The sequence below is a fragment of the Nerophis lumbriciformis genome, linkage group LG38, assembly GCF_033978685.3.
Source record: "Nerophis lumbriciformis linkage group LG38, RoL_Nlum_v2.1, whole genome shotgun sequence".
Classification (NCBI taxonomy): Eukaryota; Metazoa; Chordata; class Actinopteri; order Syngnathiformes; family Syngnathidae; genus Nerophis; species Nerophis lumbriciformis.
Window position 1 is genome coordinate 19,574,672 of NC_084585.2, and position 18,264 is coordinate 19,592,935.

Genomic DNA, 18,264 nt, shown 5'->3' on the forward strand with positions numbered 1-18,264 from the left:
AAATGAACCAAAAATATGACTTATTTTATCTTTGTGAAAATATTGGACGCAGTGTGTTGTCAAGCTTATGAGATGCGATGAAATGTAAGCCACTGTGACACTATTGTGAACACTGAGTGTTGCTGGGTCGGGTTTGGTTTTGGAATTGGATTGCATTGTTATGGTATTGCTGTGTATTGTTTTATTGGATTGATTAATAAAAAAATTAAATTAAATTTAAAAAAAATAAATAAAATAAAATATTTAAAAAAATCAATTAAAAAAAAAAAGAGAATCGATTCTGATTCGCACATCGTGAGAATCGCAATTCGAATTCGAATCGATTTTTTTCCCCACAACCCTATATATATATATATATATATATATATATATATATATATACACACACATATATATATATATACACATATATATACACACATATATATATATATATATACATATATATACACACATACACACATATATATATATATATATATATATATATATATATATATATATATATATATATATATATATATATATATATATATATATACCGTATTTTCCGCACTATAAGGCGCACCGGATTTAAAGGCGCACCTATGCATCCATTAGATCAGGGGTGCTCACACTTTTTCTGCAGGCGAGCTACTTTTCAATTGATCAAGTCGTGGGGATCTACCTAATTCATATATATAATATATATTTACTTATTTATGAAATATATGTTTTTGTTAACAAGTTAAAGGTGTTTAATGATAATGCAAGCATGTTTAACACATATAGTTAATATTGTTAATAAATTAAAGGTGTTTAATGATAATACAAGAATCAGGGTTGCTCACACTTTTTCAGCATGCAAGCTACTTATAAAATGATCAAGTCAAAATGATGTACCTACTACAGTGGCCTAGTGGTTAGAGTGTCCGCCTTGAGATCGGTAGGTTGTGGGTTCAAACCCCGGCCGAGTCATACCAAAGACTATAAAAATGGGACCCATTACCTCCCTGCTTGGCACTCAGTATCAAGGGTTGGAATTGGGGGTTAAATCACCAAAAATGATTCCCGGGCGCGGCCACCGCTGCTGCCCACTGCTCCCCTCACCTCCCAGGGGGTGATCAAGGGTGATGGGTTAAATGCAGAGAATAATTTCGCCACACCTAGTGTGTGTGTGACAATCATTGGTACTTTAACTTTAACTTTTAAAAATGCAAAACATATATTTATTTCTAAATATATTGAGGATTCTTTATATCAACAATGTATGTTGATGTACATGCATAACCGCATGAGCCAATATTGCACAACACAACACAATTAACTATGTACATTTTTTGTCATTACCCGAGTTTACTCTGATGACTTGCACTGAATTGAATCAGTCAGGGATGCATAGTCCGGACAGTAGCTGCTGACAGCCAGCCTCAAGCACACTTCCAAATGTTCATCAGTCATGGTGGAACGGTACTTGGACTTAATGATCTTCATGTGGGAAAAGGCTGACTCACATAAATAAGTGGAGCCGAATAATGCAGTCAAGGAGGTAGCACATTTCCTGATGTTGGGGTACTTTACCTCTGTGAGTAAGTTCCAGAACTGTCTATGAGCTCTGGACTTCAGCTCAATGTCGGCTTGCAGTGTCAAAATCTCATCTTCCACTCCAGAAGAGTTCAGGTGAAATAGTGTTGCAATTTGTGATGCGAGGGAATCAACCTCAGCATCTTCCCGAAAAGGATAGCACATGAATGTAGCGACTGGCTCGAGCAAAGAAAAGTCTTGAAAGCGTTTGTCAAACTCTGACAGACAATTGTCAATCTGCTCTGTGTAGCGTGCACTGTCAAGTTGCACACAGGCCTTCCCTTGCATCTCCAGCTCTGACGCCAGGTTCTGGAAGTTTGCCAAATCATGGCGCTGCAGCTTTGAGGAGAGATGTTTCATCTTTCGTTTGAAAGCATTAACTGAGCTGATCATATTGATCACTGTTTTGTCTTTTCCTTGCAGCTCTAGATCAAGATCATTCAACATGTTGGTCAGATCGGTTAAAAATGCCAAGTCTAACAGCCACTGACCGTCATTTAGTTGCGTGTATTCTGCATGTCCAGCTGCTACACGAAAAAACTCCTTAATCTCTGGACAGAGCTCTCGAAATCTTTGCAGGAATTTCCCTCGACTAAGCCATCTCACGTCAGTGTGCAGCAACAACTCAGAGTGGTCGCAGTCAGCCTTCTCCAGATGTGCACGAAATAACCGTCTTTGAAGAGATCTGGCGCGATTAGAACAGGCGATCTTCATTGCAACATCCATGATCTCCTTCCTGTTGAGCATTTTAGCGCATAACGCTTGTTGGTGGATTATGCAATGGTAATTTAGGAAGTCCGGGAAATCATCGTCCTGCCTGCACTTGGCAATAAATCCATTCAAACGGCCAACCATTGCGGGAGCTCCATCCTTGGTGATAGACATCAGTTTGTACACTGGGAGCTGAGTTTTCTCCACAAAGTTTTTAAACGACTGAAATATGTCCTCTCTTCGTGTCTGTTCTTTCATGGGCAGTAATGTTAATAGCTCTTCTTTTGTAGTGATATCACTAAACACCATACGGATGAAAATGCACATCTGGGCTGTGTCACTCACGTTCGTAGATTCGTCCAACTGCAGTGAGAAACACTCGCAATCTCCGATGTCCGTCCAAAGTTGCTGGGTTAAATCCTCAGCCATGGCTTCACAGCGCCGTGTAACTGTACATCTTGACAGCTGGAGAGCTTTGATCGAAGATAATATTTCTGCCTTATTTTTAAAGTCTCGGAACAATGAGTCAGCTGCTTCAACGAATGCCTCCTTTACCATCTCTCCGTCTTGGAAGGACTTCTTGTTTTTAACGATGATGTGACTCACCCGGAATGATGCTTCATTGAAGTTTGTGTGAAAAATGACTGCTGTCCGGACAACTGGGATTTCAGTTCCTTCACCTTTCTCTTTCTCAGCTCGCTTTTCAGCGGGAAGTCGGTGTCGTATTTGCCATGAATAGTCCGAAAATGCCGCTCCACATTTCGCTTCTTTGGAATTGTGATGGCAGATTGGCAGATGAGGCAAACGCACTTCGAAAATGTCATCGTGAAAAAAAAGTCCTCCTCCCATTCCGTATGAAAGTGATACGTTTTTGTCTTCTTACTTGGTCCAGCTCCCCCACTCATTTTTATACACTTAAGAGAAAAAAAACAACCGAAGGCTGAAAATTGGCGGTAACTCGCTGACAAGCTTGTTAGCTTTGCTGCACTGAGCGCCGTTGTTTGCGCATGCGCAGTGACCTAAGTGTCAGGAAAACGAAGATGTCATCTGACTGGCTGCCCTGTTTATCAATCAAAAGACGGGGTGGATGATAGGCTGGCGTAAATTTGCATTACATTAAAAAAAAAAATTTGCATTACATTAAATTATTTTATTTTATTTTATTTTTATTTTTTATTTTTTTAATAATGTAATGCGATCTACCAATACTACCTTTGCGATCGACTGGTAGATCGCGATCGACGTATTGAGCACCCCTGCATTAGATGGAGCTGCGCTAAAGGGAATGCCAACAAAACAGTCAGATAGGTCAGTCAACCTTTATTAATAGATTACAAACCAGCGTTCTGACAACTCTGTTCACTACCAAAATGAATAAACAGCTGTTTTATTATTTTCCCCGAGGTAAAGTCAGTGACGTGGTGTTTTGTTTATCTTTTAACAACAGCAAGGTATAACATGTAGTGCAACATTTATATCACATAGTGGAGGGGAACTTTTCCCTGATTCGATAAACACAAAAAAACAGTAAAACTGTTACGGTAAATCAAACGTTAGTGCAATCACAATATAGTAACACTCAAAATAGTGCAGAGCAATAACAATATCAATAACTCAACGTTGCTCAAACGTTACTGTCACACAACACAACACACAAAATACACATGTAAAGCTCACTTTATGAAGTTATTCCTCATCCACGAATCCCTCAAATTCTTCTTCTTCAGTGTCCGAATTAAACAGTTTGGCGGATACGGCATCCAACATGTCTCCTCGAAGTCGTCATTAGTCGAGTCAGTGTCGCTGCTGCTCTATTCCCGTGTTCTACAGCGTGACTGATCATCTTAAGTTTAAACTCTGCGTCGTAAGCATGTTTCTTAATAGGAGCCATTTTGGGGTCTTTACATAAACAAACAAATGGAAATAAAACGGCACGCCTCGCGCAGTCATATATCCCAGCATGCACCGCGCGCTTCTTCTTCTTCTACGGGGGCGGCTGCTTACCGTAGAAGAAGAAGTTCTTCTTCTACGGGGGAAAATGAAGTCGGCGGCTGCTTACCGTAGTTGCGATTGATTGATTGATTGAAACTTTTACCTGTTGGAGGCTCAATATTGGTCCATATATAAGGCGCACCGGATTATAAGGCGCACTGTCAGTTTTTGACAAAATTGGAGGTTTTTAGGTGCGCCTTATAGTGCGTAAAATACAGTATATATATAAATATATTTTATATCCTCTTTTTCGTTTTTTTTACTATTTATATTACTATACTGTTGTGTATGCACTTTAGGGGATCTGCTCCAATTTCGTTGTTCTTTGAACCTGTTCACTGTAATAACGACAATAAAACTCTAGTCTATGCTGTAAGTATTGTACTAATTACACAACAGCTGTTTGGTTGTAAGGTGCATCATAGTTGTAGTTTTCATTACCAAATTTGAAGGTGTTGAAACCGCCATGTAAAATTGCTAATGATAATTGGCAGCATTACATGGTATATTCAATGTAAGTCAGCATCAAGCTAGCGCATTTTGAAAAGTGGAACCTAGGGTTGTACGGTATACCGGTATTAGTATAGTACCGTGAAACTAATGAATCATATTTGGTACTATACCACCTCTAAAAAGTACCGGTCCCCCACCCCCGCGTCCCCGTCACGTCGTGTCATTGCTGGTTTACAAGCAGACGAGCATGTTCGGCAGCGCACAATCAAAGAGTACTTACAAACAGACAATGTGTGTAGACAGAAAAGGGAGAATGGACACATTTTGGCCTAAAAACTAACGATAAAAGTAAATAGATAGATAGTACTGAAGTTATGACACTGAAACACCCTCAGGAAGAGGTGCTTTAAGACATGGCTAGCTAGCTAGCGGCTAAAGTCCAGCCCTAGTCGGCAGTGTTTTAGCTACTTCTAAATCACTAATCCTCGCCTCCATGGTGACAAATAAAGTACGTTTCTGGCAAGTATCATCCCTGCAGGACAAGGAATAGCTAAACATGCTTCACTACACACCGTAGCTCACCGGCATCACAATGTAAACAAACTCCATTGGTGGATCTACACCTGACATCCACTGTATTGATACCAAGTACAAGAGCGTATCTAGTCAATACTACTATGATTACATCGATATTTTTTTAGCATCACAAAATCTTCTTTCGTTTTTATTAAATTTATATTGTGTTTATAAACTCAGGAAATATGTCCCTGGACACATGAGGACTTTGAATATGACCAATGTATGATCCTGTAACGATTGATACCTAAATTTGTGGTATCATCCAAAACTAATGTAAAGTATTAAACACCAGAAGAATAAGTGATTATTACATTTTAACAGAAGTGTAGATAGAACATGTTAAAAGAGAAAGTAAGCAGATATTAACAGTACATAAACTTGTAGATTAATCATTCATTTTCTACCGCTTGTCCATAATAATTTTGACAAAATAATAGAAAATAACACAATATGTTACTGCATATGTCAGCAGACGAATTAGGAGCCTTTGTTTGCTTACTTACTAATAAAAGACTGGTTTTCTAGTATGTTCACTATTTTATTTAAGGAATAACTTGCAATAAGAAACATATGTTTAATGCACGTAAGAGTTTTTGTTCAAATAAAGCCAATAATGCAATTTTTTGTGGTTCTCTTTATTTAGAAAAGTATCAAATGTTGGTATCAGGACAACACTTGTGGAACCTTACTTTTGAGTGCATTTTTTTTTTTAAACAGGCATGCAACATTATCTTGAAGCAGTCTGCTATGAAAACGTTTGTTTGCCCGCCAAGTGCTTGAGCCGTGCAAAAAAATATGGTAATATGGTACCATTTGATATTTTGCCTGAATAGGAATTTGGTCGATACCAATAAAAGTATCGAATTCAGTACCCTCCCTAAAGGTAATGACCCCCCTTAATCTTTGAGGCACATTTTTCCACCAGCAGGTCACTGGTGTGTGAGTGACATGGGGAAAAGCTCTGGGTAGAAGTTGTTAGGCGCCGTCTGTTGGTTTGTATGTATTACTCTATAGACATTTGGTAGGTAGATGTAGATGAAATACTGTTTTATAAAGGGGTCAATAGGGAATCATGTCTAAATGACTACGTGCTCACCATGCTCGGCCCTTCTGAACTTTGCTGCCGCAGCGGTATTGGAGCAGCGTTAATGAAAAGCCTGTCTTGATTCTCTCTTTTCATCCGAGAGCCACAGGCAACAGGCTATAATGAGATAGAAATGGAACACTGAAAATGGATTTTAGATGTCTGAAAATAGGAAGGACGGAGAAGGGTGGCGGTATCTTGCAACAAGATAAAGAATTAAACCCCGGACTGGAGGGAGAGTAATGAGGCAAAAAGCTGAGAGGCGGGAGATAATGTGACTTAGCAGGAGCTCTCTTTCTTCTTTTTCTTCTTCTTCTCCTTCTCCTACCTGTTGGGAGAGAACCAGAGGCTTCTTCTTGTTTACGGTTTGATTTGGAGAAAAGCTCAATAAAAAAATAGAATCATACTGCATCATCCAGCTAAACACAATGTCGAAGAAGTGGAAGCAAAATAGAGTGTAATACTTGGCTGCAGCCAGCAGAGGCGCTGTGGATTCATGCTTAATTAATTTACATTGTTATTGTTATGAAGAATGTAAAATATATTTATTCATCCCAACTAATTAATTTAAAACAATTATTTTATTGGTGGACGTTCTAGTGCAGGCATGTCAAACATGCGGCCCACGGGCCGGATCAGGCCAGCAAACACGTTGAACACGGCCCGCAAGACGAGTTTGCTAAGTGTAAAATTGAGCTGCATTTTTAAATTAAAGAAACTGCTGTTCTAAATGTGTCCACTGGATGTCGCAATAGGAATTATATTAGGCAAGCAAATAGTTTAGCAAGTATACCAAGCACCAAACACATGTGACTCCTCCCCCTTGACCCAACATAAAAGAAACAGTAGTAAAATAAACAATTGGTAACCCCACTTAAAATGCTGCAGTGTGAAAGTCTTCTGTGGTCTGACGAGTCCACATTTCAAATTGTTTTTGGAAACTGTGGACGTTGTGTCCTCCGGAACAAAGAGGAAAAGAACCATCCGGATTGTTATAGGCGCAAAGTTGAAAAGCCAGCATCAGTGATGGTATGGGGGTGTATTAGTGCCCAAGACATGGGTAACTTACACATCTGTGAAGGCACAATTAATGCTGAAAGGTACATACAGGTTTTGGAGCAACATATGTTGCCATCCAAGCAACTTTAACATGGGCACCCCTGCTTATTTCAGCAAGACAATGCCAAGCCACGCTGTTGTAACACATGGTTTCATAGTAAACGAGTGCGGGTACTAGACTGGCCTGCCTGTAGTCCAGAACTGTCTCCCACTGAAAATGTGTGGTGCAATATGAAGCCTAAAATACCATAATGGAGACCCCGGACTGTTGAACAACGTAAGCTGTACATCAAGCAAGTATGGGAAAGAAGCTTCAAAATGTGTCTCCTCAGTTCCAAAACGTTTACTGAGTGTTGTTAAAAAGAAAGGCCATGTAACACAGTGGTAAAATTGCCCCTGAGCCAACTTTTTTGCAATGTGTTGCTGCCATTAAATTCTAAGTTAATGATTATTTGCAAAACAAAATTAAGTTTCTCAGTTTAAACATTAAATATCTTGTCTTTGCAGTCTATTCAATTGAATATAAGTTGAAAAGGATTTGCAAATCATTGAAATTTGTTTTTATTTACGAATTACACAATGTGTCAACTTCACTGGTTTTGGGTTTTGTAAATAATATACCATAGTAAGTAAACAAATATTAAATAATCTAAAAAAAAGGTTCATCATGATTGTTCTTCTTTGTGCACACTTGTAGTTTGAACAGTCTCTTTAACTAAATCATATTAGTGCTGTTGGAAACAAACCAAAGCAGCATGTGAGCAGATCAATCAAATATTTATTGTTCTTGGGGGCAGTTAATGAAGGCTTTAAAAAGAAGGACAAAAGGACACAACATAGAGACACCTTGCTTTTAATACACGCCCGAGTGTGTGTGTGTGTGTGTGTGTGTGTGTGTGTGTGTGTGTGTGTGTGTGTGTGTGTGTGTGTGTGTGTGTTCATCAGAGGTGGGTAGTAACGCGCTACATTTACTCCGTTACATCTACTTGAGTAACTTTTGGGATAAATTGTACTTCTAAGAGTAGTTTTAATGCAACATACTCTTACTTTTACTTGAGTATATTTATAGAGAAGAAACGCTACTTTTACTCCGCTACTTTTATCTACATTCAGCTCGCTACTCGCGACTAATTTTTATCGATCTGTTAATGCACGCTTTGTTTGTTTTGGTCTGTCAGACAGACCTTCATAGTGCCTGCGTTTTACCAAATGCAGTCACTGGTGACGTTCACTCCGTTCCACCAATCAGATGCAGTCACTGGTGACGTTGGACCAATCAAACAGAGCCAGGGGGTCACATGACCTGACTTAAACAAGTCGAAAAACTTATTCGGGTGTTACCATTTAGCAGAGGTGGGACCAAGTCATTGTTTTGCAAGTCACAAGTAAGTCTCAAGTCTTTGCCCTCAAGTCTGAGTCAAGTCCGAGTCAAGACAGGCAAGCCCCGAGTCAAGTCCAAAGTCAAGACTGGAAAGTCTCAAGTCAAGTCCTAAGTCCTGCATTTTGAGTTTTGAGTCCTTTCAAGTCCTTTTAACCACAGACTAATATATTAACACAGATTGTGTATGCTTTTCAAACGCTGTATTTATTTATTAAAACAAGTGCATTTTAAATTGCAGGAAAGAAAATTGTGCTGACATTGCACTTTATAATAGCACTATTAACCAGTCATTTTGAACATTAACTCATTCCTTTACAGAACAAACACATTAAAAAATAAAGTGCAAATGTACTTATTTGTACAAAAGTGTTAACATTGAAAAAACATGACATATATGTGAACATAACAAAAAAGTTGTACTTTTTATATGTCAGGGCCCTATGCTGCATTGCATTTGCAAAAGACCAAATTAGCCAAGAGTCTGTCAGTCATTTGTGCACGATGGGGGCGTAGTATGATGCCACCATGGCTGAAAACTCGCTACACTGGAGCACTGGAGGCAGGCACTGCCAAGACTCTCATGGCCACTCGGAACAGTGAAGGAAGAGTCTTCATGTTCAATGCCCAGAACAAAAGGGGGGAGAGAGTTGTTTTGGGTTGGTGCACTACTTGTAAGTGTATCTTGTGTTTTTTATGTTGATTTAATTAAAAAAAGAAAGAAAAAAAAAATATTTCTTGTGCGGCCCGATACCAATCGATCCACGGACCACTACGCCGCGGCCTGGTGGTTGGGGACCACTGAGGTAAACAACCAACAGTATGTCAGAAAGCTAGCTAAAACGGTACACATATTCATAATATAGTATACATTTTAACTGACCTTTATTTTACTATTTTTGTCTTTTTTTAGGTGGCTAAAATACGCGGTGCTGCTGACCGCCGTCTAACGTTACGTGTGATATATTGACTAACGTAACCCTGCTTAAAAAAAATCACTGAACAAAAAGTATGAATAAGGTAGTGAACTGCAACAGATTCCCGTGTTTGCAATAACGTTATAACGTTAGCAGTGAGTTTACAGCCTCACTGATTTAACTACACAGCAAATAAAAGTCACGTTACTTAGCCAATAAACGTTATCTTACATTCAAAACTTACCGTTCTTTGTGCAACTTCAAATGCCGGACGAAGTTGGAAGTTGTTGCCTCTCCATCAGTAATTTTCGAACCGCATGTGTTGCATACTGCAAACCGTTTTGTGTTGCCACCTCGTAATTTTTATACCCAAACAAAATTATTTTAGGTATCATTTTTTGTTCACTGGCGTGTGGTTTGGACATGTCTTCTTCGTTGGTTGTCCTGCAATTTGATTGGATGAATGCTGTGTGATGAAAACAAAGTAGATCTAATTTGATTGGCTGTTGTACTGACAGCACACCAGCTGACACACGCAACGCTGATAGACAAGTACACAATGAAAAATACGGAGCGCTCCCGAATAACTTTTTCATCTTTGGGTTTTGGGGAAAGTAGCAAGTCATGTCAAGTCATGTCAATTCAAAAGGCTCAAGTCCAAGTGAAGTCACAAGTCATTGATGTTAAAGTCTAAGTCGAGTTGCAAGTCTTTTTACATTTTGTCAAGTCGAGTCTAAAGTCATCAAATTCATGACTCGAGTCTGACTCGAGTCCAAGTCATGTGACTCGAGTCCACACCTCTGCCATTTAGTGGTCAATTGTACGGAATATGTACTGTACTGTGCAATCTACTAATAAAAGTTCCAATCAATCAATCAAAACTGTGAAGGAAAAAAGACAATTTTTTATTTCAACCGTACATCCCGTCAAAAGCCTAAAGACTGACTGCACAGTTCCTGTCTTCACAATAAAAGTGCTGCTCCATTGCGCCTGCGCTTTCAAAATAAGAGTCTCCGAAAGCCAGCGCAAACAAGCTAGCAAGCTACGGAGTTTGCCGCCAATGTATTTCTTGTAAAGTGTATAAAAACGAATATGGAAGCTGAATAAATAAGATGCCAAAAACCAACCACTTTCATGTGGTATTAGACAGAAAGGAGTAACTTTTTTTCTCCTCCATTTGAAAATGTGGATGTTATCATCACTACTGTCTGATTACAATCAATGCAAGTCATCAGAATCAGGTAATACACCAACTTATATTCTTGTCTTCATGAAAGAAAGGAATCTATATGTGTTAAACATGCATGTATATTCATTAAAACACCTTTAACATGTAAACAAAAGCGGCAAAATAAATAAATATAAATTATATACTGTATATATCAATGTATGTATATATATATATATATATATATATATATATATATATATATATATATATATATATATATACATCCTAAAAATATGCAAACAAAACTGTGTTTATGTATATGTGTGTGTGTGTGTATATATATATATATATATATATATATATATATATATATATATATATATATATATATATATATATATATATATATATATATATATATATGATATGTGTGTGTATGTTACTCATCAGTTACTCAGTACTTGAGTAGTTTTTTCACAACATACTTTTTACTTTTACTCAAGTAAATATTTGGGTGACTACTCCTTACTTTTACTTGAGTAATAAATCTCTAAAGTAACAGTACTCTTACTTGAGTACAATTTCTGGCTACCTCAGGTGTTCATGTATGAGAGTACACAGGAGGCAAATGAATAGTACTGGAAATGTCGTATAGATTCAGCCGAAGTGCTTCATAAAATGAAATTGTCGATGTTGTCTGGAAGCCTTTTAGTCATTTTGCCAGCAAGCAATGTTGTTTTATACAGCGAGCTTGAGGTGAACAATGCAAAATATGAAGTATAGAACTACTCAACGCACTTTTCGATTGTAAATATATTTATCTTTATCAGTCAATCATTATCCTATTCACACGCTTAAATATCTGTCTGTCCAAGCACATGTAAACATTACGTAATATCTGTATATCCATTCACGTTTACACATGATGTAAGCATTTGTCTATCCATTCACGTACACACATAATGTATGTATCAGGCTACTGCCTGTTCATTCACACTTGTGCTTGATAAGCATCTGTTTATCGACACGAAAAATAATGTTAACTTGACTGTCCCTTCACACACACGCAGTCAACATGCACAAATAATATTAACATATATGAGGAGCAGTTAGGGACATTATTCAGAATTAACTCTTACATACACTACTGAAAAGCTCTCACATAACAACTAAACAATGATTCTCCCACTCACACTACTGAAATCCTCTCATATACATTACTGAAATCCTCTCATACATACTACTGAAAATCTCTCACACACACACACTACTGAAACACTCTTATACACACTACTAAAATTCTCTCTCACACACTACTAAAATTCTCTCTCACACACTACTGAAATATTTTTCTCATATACACACTCCCGAAAACCTTTCATACACACCACTGAAACGCTCTCACTCGAACAACTGAATTGTTTTTCTCTCACACACACTACTGAAACACTCTCATAGACACTACTAAAATTCTCTTATACACACTACTCAAATTCTCTCACAACTACTGAAATCCTCTCACTCACTACAGAAATTCCCCCACATACACTACTGAAATCCTTTCATACACTACTGAAAACCTTTCACGCACACTACTGAAATGTGTTTCTCTTATACACACTGCTGAAATCCTTTTAGACTCACTCATGTTGTTTTTTCTTTTATACACACTACTGAAATATTTTCATGCACACTACTGAATTGTTTTTTTTGGGGGGGGATAAAAAAAAAATATATATATATATATTTTTATTTATTTTTTGTCATTAAAAAATACAATCATGCGTGCTTACGGACTGTATCCCTGCAGACTGTATTGATCTATATTGATATATAATGTAGGAACCAGAAATATTAATAACAGAAAGAAACAACCTTTTTGTGTGAATGAGTGTAAATGTGGGAGAGAGGTTTTTTGGGTTGGTGCACTAATTGTAAGTGTATCTTGTTTTTTTTATGTTGATTTAATTAAAAAAAAAATATATATATATATATATATTTTTTTTTTTTTTTAATTTCTTGTGCAGCCGGGAACCAATCGATCCACGGACCGGTACCAGGCCGATGCCCGGTGGTTGGGGACCACTGCTTTAATACACACTACTGAAAATAATTGCAATAGTGTGTGTGAGGGAATTTCAGTAGTGTGTGAGAGTGTATTTCAGTAGTGTGTATGAGAACGTTTATGACCATTAACAAACGCATTAGGAATATCTTTGTCGATTCACATTCACATATTATGTTAATGTGCACTGTATGTCTATTCACACACACATGCATAATACAAAACCCAAAACCAGTGAAGTTGGCACGTTGTGTAATTCCTAAATAAAAACAGAATACAATGGTTTGCAAATCCTTTTCAACTTATATTCAATTGAATAAACTGCAAAGACAAGATATTTAATGTTCGAACTGAGAAACCTATTTTTTTTTGTCAATAATCATTAACTTAGAATTTAATGGCAGCAACACATTGCACAAAAGTTGACACGGGGGCATTTTTACCACTGTGTTACATGGTCTTTCCTTTTAACAACACTCAGTAAACATTTGGGAACTGAGAAGACTAATTTCTGAAGCTTTTCAGGTGGAATTATTTCCTATTCTTGCTTGATGTACAGCTTAAGTTGTTCAACAGTCTCCGTTGTGGTATTTTAGGCTTCACATTGTGCCACACATTTTCAATGGGAAACAGGCCTGGACTACAGGCAGGCCAGTCTAGTACCCGCATTCGTTTACAATGAAGCCACACTGTTGTAACACGTGGCTTGGCATTGTCTTGCTGAAATAAGCAGGGGCGTCCTTGATAACGTGGCTTGGATGGCAACATATGCTGCTCCAAAACCTTTCAGCATTAATGGTGCCTTCACAGATGTGTAAGTTACCCATGTCTTGGGCACTAATACACCCCCATACCATCACAGATGCTGGCTTTTGAACTTTGCGCCTATAACAATCCGGATGGTTATTTTCCTCTGAGTTCGGGCCCAGCGAAGCCGGCGGCGTTTCTGGATGTTGTTGATGAATGGCTTTCGCTTTGCATAGTAAAGTTTTAACTTGCACTTACAGATGAAGCGACAAACTGTAGTTACTAACAGTGGTTTTCTGTATCAGAGGTCACGGGCATTCAATGTTGGTTTTCGGCCTTAAAGTGATTTCTCCAGATTCTCTGAATCTTTTGATGATGTTACGGACCGTAGATGGTGAAATCCCAGAATTCCTTACAATAGCTCGTTGAGAAATGCTGTTCTTAAACTGTTCAACAATTTGCTCACGCATTTGTTTACAAAGTGGTGACCTTCGCCCCATCCTTGTTTGTGAATGACTGAGCATTTCATGGAAGCTGCTTTTATACCCAATCATGGCACCCACCTGTTCCCAATTAGCCTTTTCACCAGTGGGATGTTCCAAATAAGTGCTTGATGAGCATTCCTCAACCTTTTCAGTCTTTTTTGCCACTTGTGCCAGCTTTGAAACATGTTGCAGGCATCAAATTCCAAATGAGCTAATATTTGCGAAAAAAAAAAAAAACGTTTTACAGTTCGAACGTTAAGTATCTTGTCTTTGCAGTCTATTTAGTTGAACATAAGTTGAAAAGGATTTACAAATCATTGTATGTTTTTATTTACCATTTACACAACGTGCCAATTTCACTGGTTTTGGGTTTTGTATGTTTATAGTAACATAATAATTTGCCCATTCACATGCACACATAATGTCTACATCTGTCTGTCCACTCTGATACACGTGTGAACATCTGTCTGCCCATTCACATAACTACAATGTCTTTCAGTAACATACAAACGTCAGTTCATTCACATGCAGCCAAAACCAGCCTGTCCTTTGGCGCCACACCTAGAAACCCGGCGCTAGACAGACCATCCCTGTTGTGTGTTCAGGTTGGATGGCGTCACTCCCTCCTTCTCCTGACACGACACTGCCTAATTATTGCATGTCTTTGAATGGACCATAAAGGAGGAGAGGTTCATTGCACTAATTAAACCCTCCACTTGTCCACGCCTGCAGCCTGGTCTGGAAGTGTTTCTCCCGAGCGAGCCGTGCCTCACTGCTGCTGGCAATTATGCACTTGAGTGCTTCATCAGCCACTGGTGATCGTGCTGACAACGTGCACTTTCACAATACATTATTCCAGTCTTCAAACTTTGTTGTCAGCCTGGCTACTTATGAAAAGAGACATATCGTATGTTCTTATGAAAACTTTAGAATTAAAAAATGGCTAATTAGTCTATTTCAGGTCAAACTGTATAGCATATGGGGAAATAATTACTAAAACTTCATTCACTATAACAGTGTTACAAAAAAGATCACTCAGAATAATACATAATGTTGGATATAGAGAATATACAAACACTTTATTTATGAAATTCAAAATATTGAAATTCAATGATTTTGTGCATTTGTATACAGCTAAATGTATGCACAAAACATATTTTTGTCATGTCTGTGTGATCATGTTTTGTTTTAGTCATGTTCGGTTTTGTTTTTGGACTTTTTGTGCACTTTTGTTTGTTTTGTCACCATAGCAACCATTAGTTTTCACCTGTCACGTCACGCACCTGTTTCACGTTTTCACTAATCATGTCTGTAGTATTTAAGTTCATTGTTTTCAGTTTGTCTTTCTGGCAACATGCACATTTATGCTCTGCACATTCCTGACACTTGGTTTCATGTCCACCGTTCATGCTACTCTTTTAGTCCATGCCAAGTAAGTTTTTGTTTATTAATGCCACAGTTAGTGTTTTTTGTTGTTCATAGTTTCTGCCTTTGTGCAAGTTTTGTGTTTATAGCCAAGTTTTGTACCTCCACTGTGAGCGCCTTTTGTTTGTTCCCTTTTTTTGAGTGTTAATATTAAATCATGTACTTACATTCTCGTCTCGCCCGAGCCAACATTCCGTTGCCTTCCGGAAAAACAAAACCCAAGGACCAAGTCTTGACAATTTTAACCTTCTACCCAAGAATGTACAACAATTCTTCTCAACAAAAGAGGAGAAATATAACCTTAGAGACAAATCTTACTTAAAACATTTGTTAGCACACGTACAACAGTTAAGAACTTTAGCATATCAGTGTGTGGAAATAAATTATGGAATGGATTAAGTAAAGAAATCAAACAATGTACTACGGTTGTACTGTATACCGGTACTGGTAAAGTACCGCTGTACTAATAAATCTAAAACAGTACTATACTCCCTTAAAAATACTGGTTCTCTTTTTTTATTTTGTATTTTTGACGGCGCGCCGTAGTCACATCGTGACATTGCTGGTTTTACAAGCAGAGGAGCATGTTTGGCAGCGCACAATCATGGAGTACTTACAAGCAGACACAGTGTGTAGACAGAAAAGGGAGAATGGACACATTTTGCCTTAAAAGCTAACGATAAAGGTGAAGTTATAACTCTGAAATGCCCTCAGGAAGAGGTGCTTTAAAACATGGCTAGCTAGCAAGCGGCTAACGCCCATCCGCAGTCGGCCGCGTTTTAGCTACTTCTAAATCACTAATCCTTGCCTCCATGGCGACATATAAAGTAAGTTTCTACAAGTATCATCCCTGCAGGACGATACGGTGTATGTGTGTTTCACTACACATACACCGTATGTGTAGTGAAACACACACATACGGTGTGTGTTTCACTACACACCGTAGGAGGATGCAACAGCTCACTGTTAACAGCAAGCTAGCGCTCCTGGAAGTAAACAAATGTCATGAGTGGATCTACACCTGACATCCACTGTAATGATACCAAGAACAATAGGTATCTAGTCGATACTACTATGATTAACGGTTGGGGGGTTAGGGGGTAGCGGGGGTGTAAATTGTAGTGTCCTGGAAGAGTTAGTGCTGCAAGGGGTTCTGGGTATTTGTTATGTTGTGTTACGGTGCGCATGTTCTCCCGAAATGTGTTTGTCATTCTTGTTTGGTGTGGGTTCACAGTGTGGCGCATATTTGCAACATTGTTAAAGTTGTTTATACAGCCACCCTCAGTGTGACCTGTATGGCTGTTGACCAAGTATGCTTGGATTCACTTGTGTGTGTGAAAAGCTGTAGATATTATGTGACTGGGCCGGCACGCAAAGGCAGTGCCTTTAAGGTTTATTGGTGCTCTGTACTTCTTCCTACTTCCGTGTACACAGGGGCGTTTAAAAAGTTATACATTTTACTTTTTGAAACCAATACCGATAACTTTGAAACAGATACCGATAATTTCCGATATTACATTTTAAAGCATTTATCTGCCGATAATATTTGTAGCCCGATATTATTGGACATCTCTAAGAATAAGTGTTTATTACATATTAACAGAAGTGTAAATAGAACATGTTAAAAGAGAAAATAACCAGATATTAACAGTAAATAAACAAGTAGATTAATAATCCATTTTCTACCCCTTGTCCATCATAATTTTGACAAAATAATAGAATGAGAAATGACACACTATGTTACTGCATATGTCAGCAACTAAGTTAGGAACCTTTGTTTGCTTTCTTAATACTAAAAGACAAGTTGTTTAGCCCTAGTGTGTGGATGTGAGTGTGAATGTTGTCTGTCTATCTGTGTTGGCCCTGCGATGAGGTGGCGACTTGTCCAGGGTGTACCCCGCCTTCCGCCCGATTGTAGCTGAGATAGGCTCCAGCGCCCCCCGCGACCCCAAAGGGAATAAGCGGTAGAAAATGGATGGATGGATGGAAGTTGTTTAGTATGTTCACTATTTTATTTAAGGACAAAATTGTTCTTCGATTGCAATACGAAACATATGTTTATTGTACCGTAAGATTTAATGTTAAAATAAAGCCAATAATGCCATTTTTGTATTCCCCTGTATTTACAAAAATATGGAAAAGTATGGAAAGACATTTTTTGGTACTGGTATCAAAATAATGGTATTGGGACAACCCTGAATGAATTAATATGATCCAGTTTAAGAGGCGGTTTAAATTAAAAGTGTTTACAAAGTACAAAGAAGAATTGTGATAAACATCATGAGTTTATTGAAAATGAAATGTTATCCATCTCATTAAGCGAATCGTAACTGATTTAACGACTTACGAGAAGAACTGATGTATTTAGAACACATTGATGTCAATTAAGTACAAATTGAGAACAGGAAGTAATGTGTTAGTAATTGCTATGAAGAGAAAAAGGCGGAGTATTAGATCAGCTTTGCTTCTTCCTACACCTTTTTTTGACAAGTTCTAAAAAAAATATGTTAAATATGTGATGTATAATATTGATACTGTATACAAGTTCAAAATACATTTCAACCAACCTAGTCAATGGGGTCCATCGTATAACAAAAACAACATGGTCAGACATGTTCCTAGACTCAATGAGTGT

General features: G+C 38.0%; 1 protein-coding gene across 1 annotated transcript; it reads right to left on the bottom strand.

Annotated features, from left to right (window-relative positions):
- Window positions 1–1,335: 1,335 nt before the first annotated feature.
- LOC140677613 (general transcription factor II-I repeat domain-containing protein 2A-like) lies at window positions 1,336–2,703 on the bottom strand. The gene has a single exon (XM_072912632.1). The coding sequence runs from the start codon at window positions 2,701–2,703 to the stop codon at window positions 1,336–1,338; it is 1,368 nt and encodes a 455-aa protein (XP_072768733.1).
- Between the last annotated feature and the right edge of the window lie 15,561 nt (window positions 2,704–18,264).

Coding starts and splice junctions, on each gene's coding strand:
- LOC140677613 (XM_072912632.1), bottom strand. CDS start 2,703: ATGGCTGAGGATTTAACCCAGCAACTTTGGACGGACATCGGAGATTGC.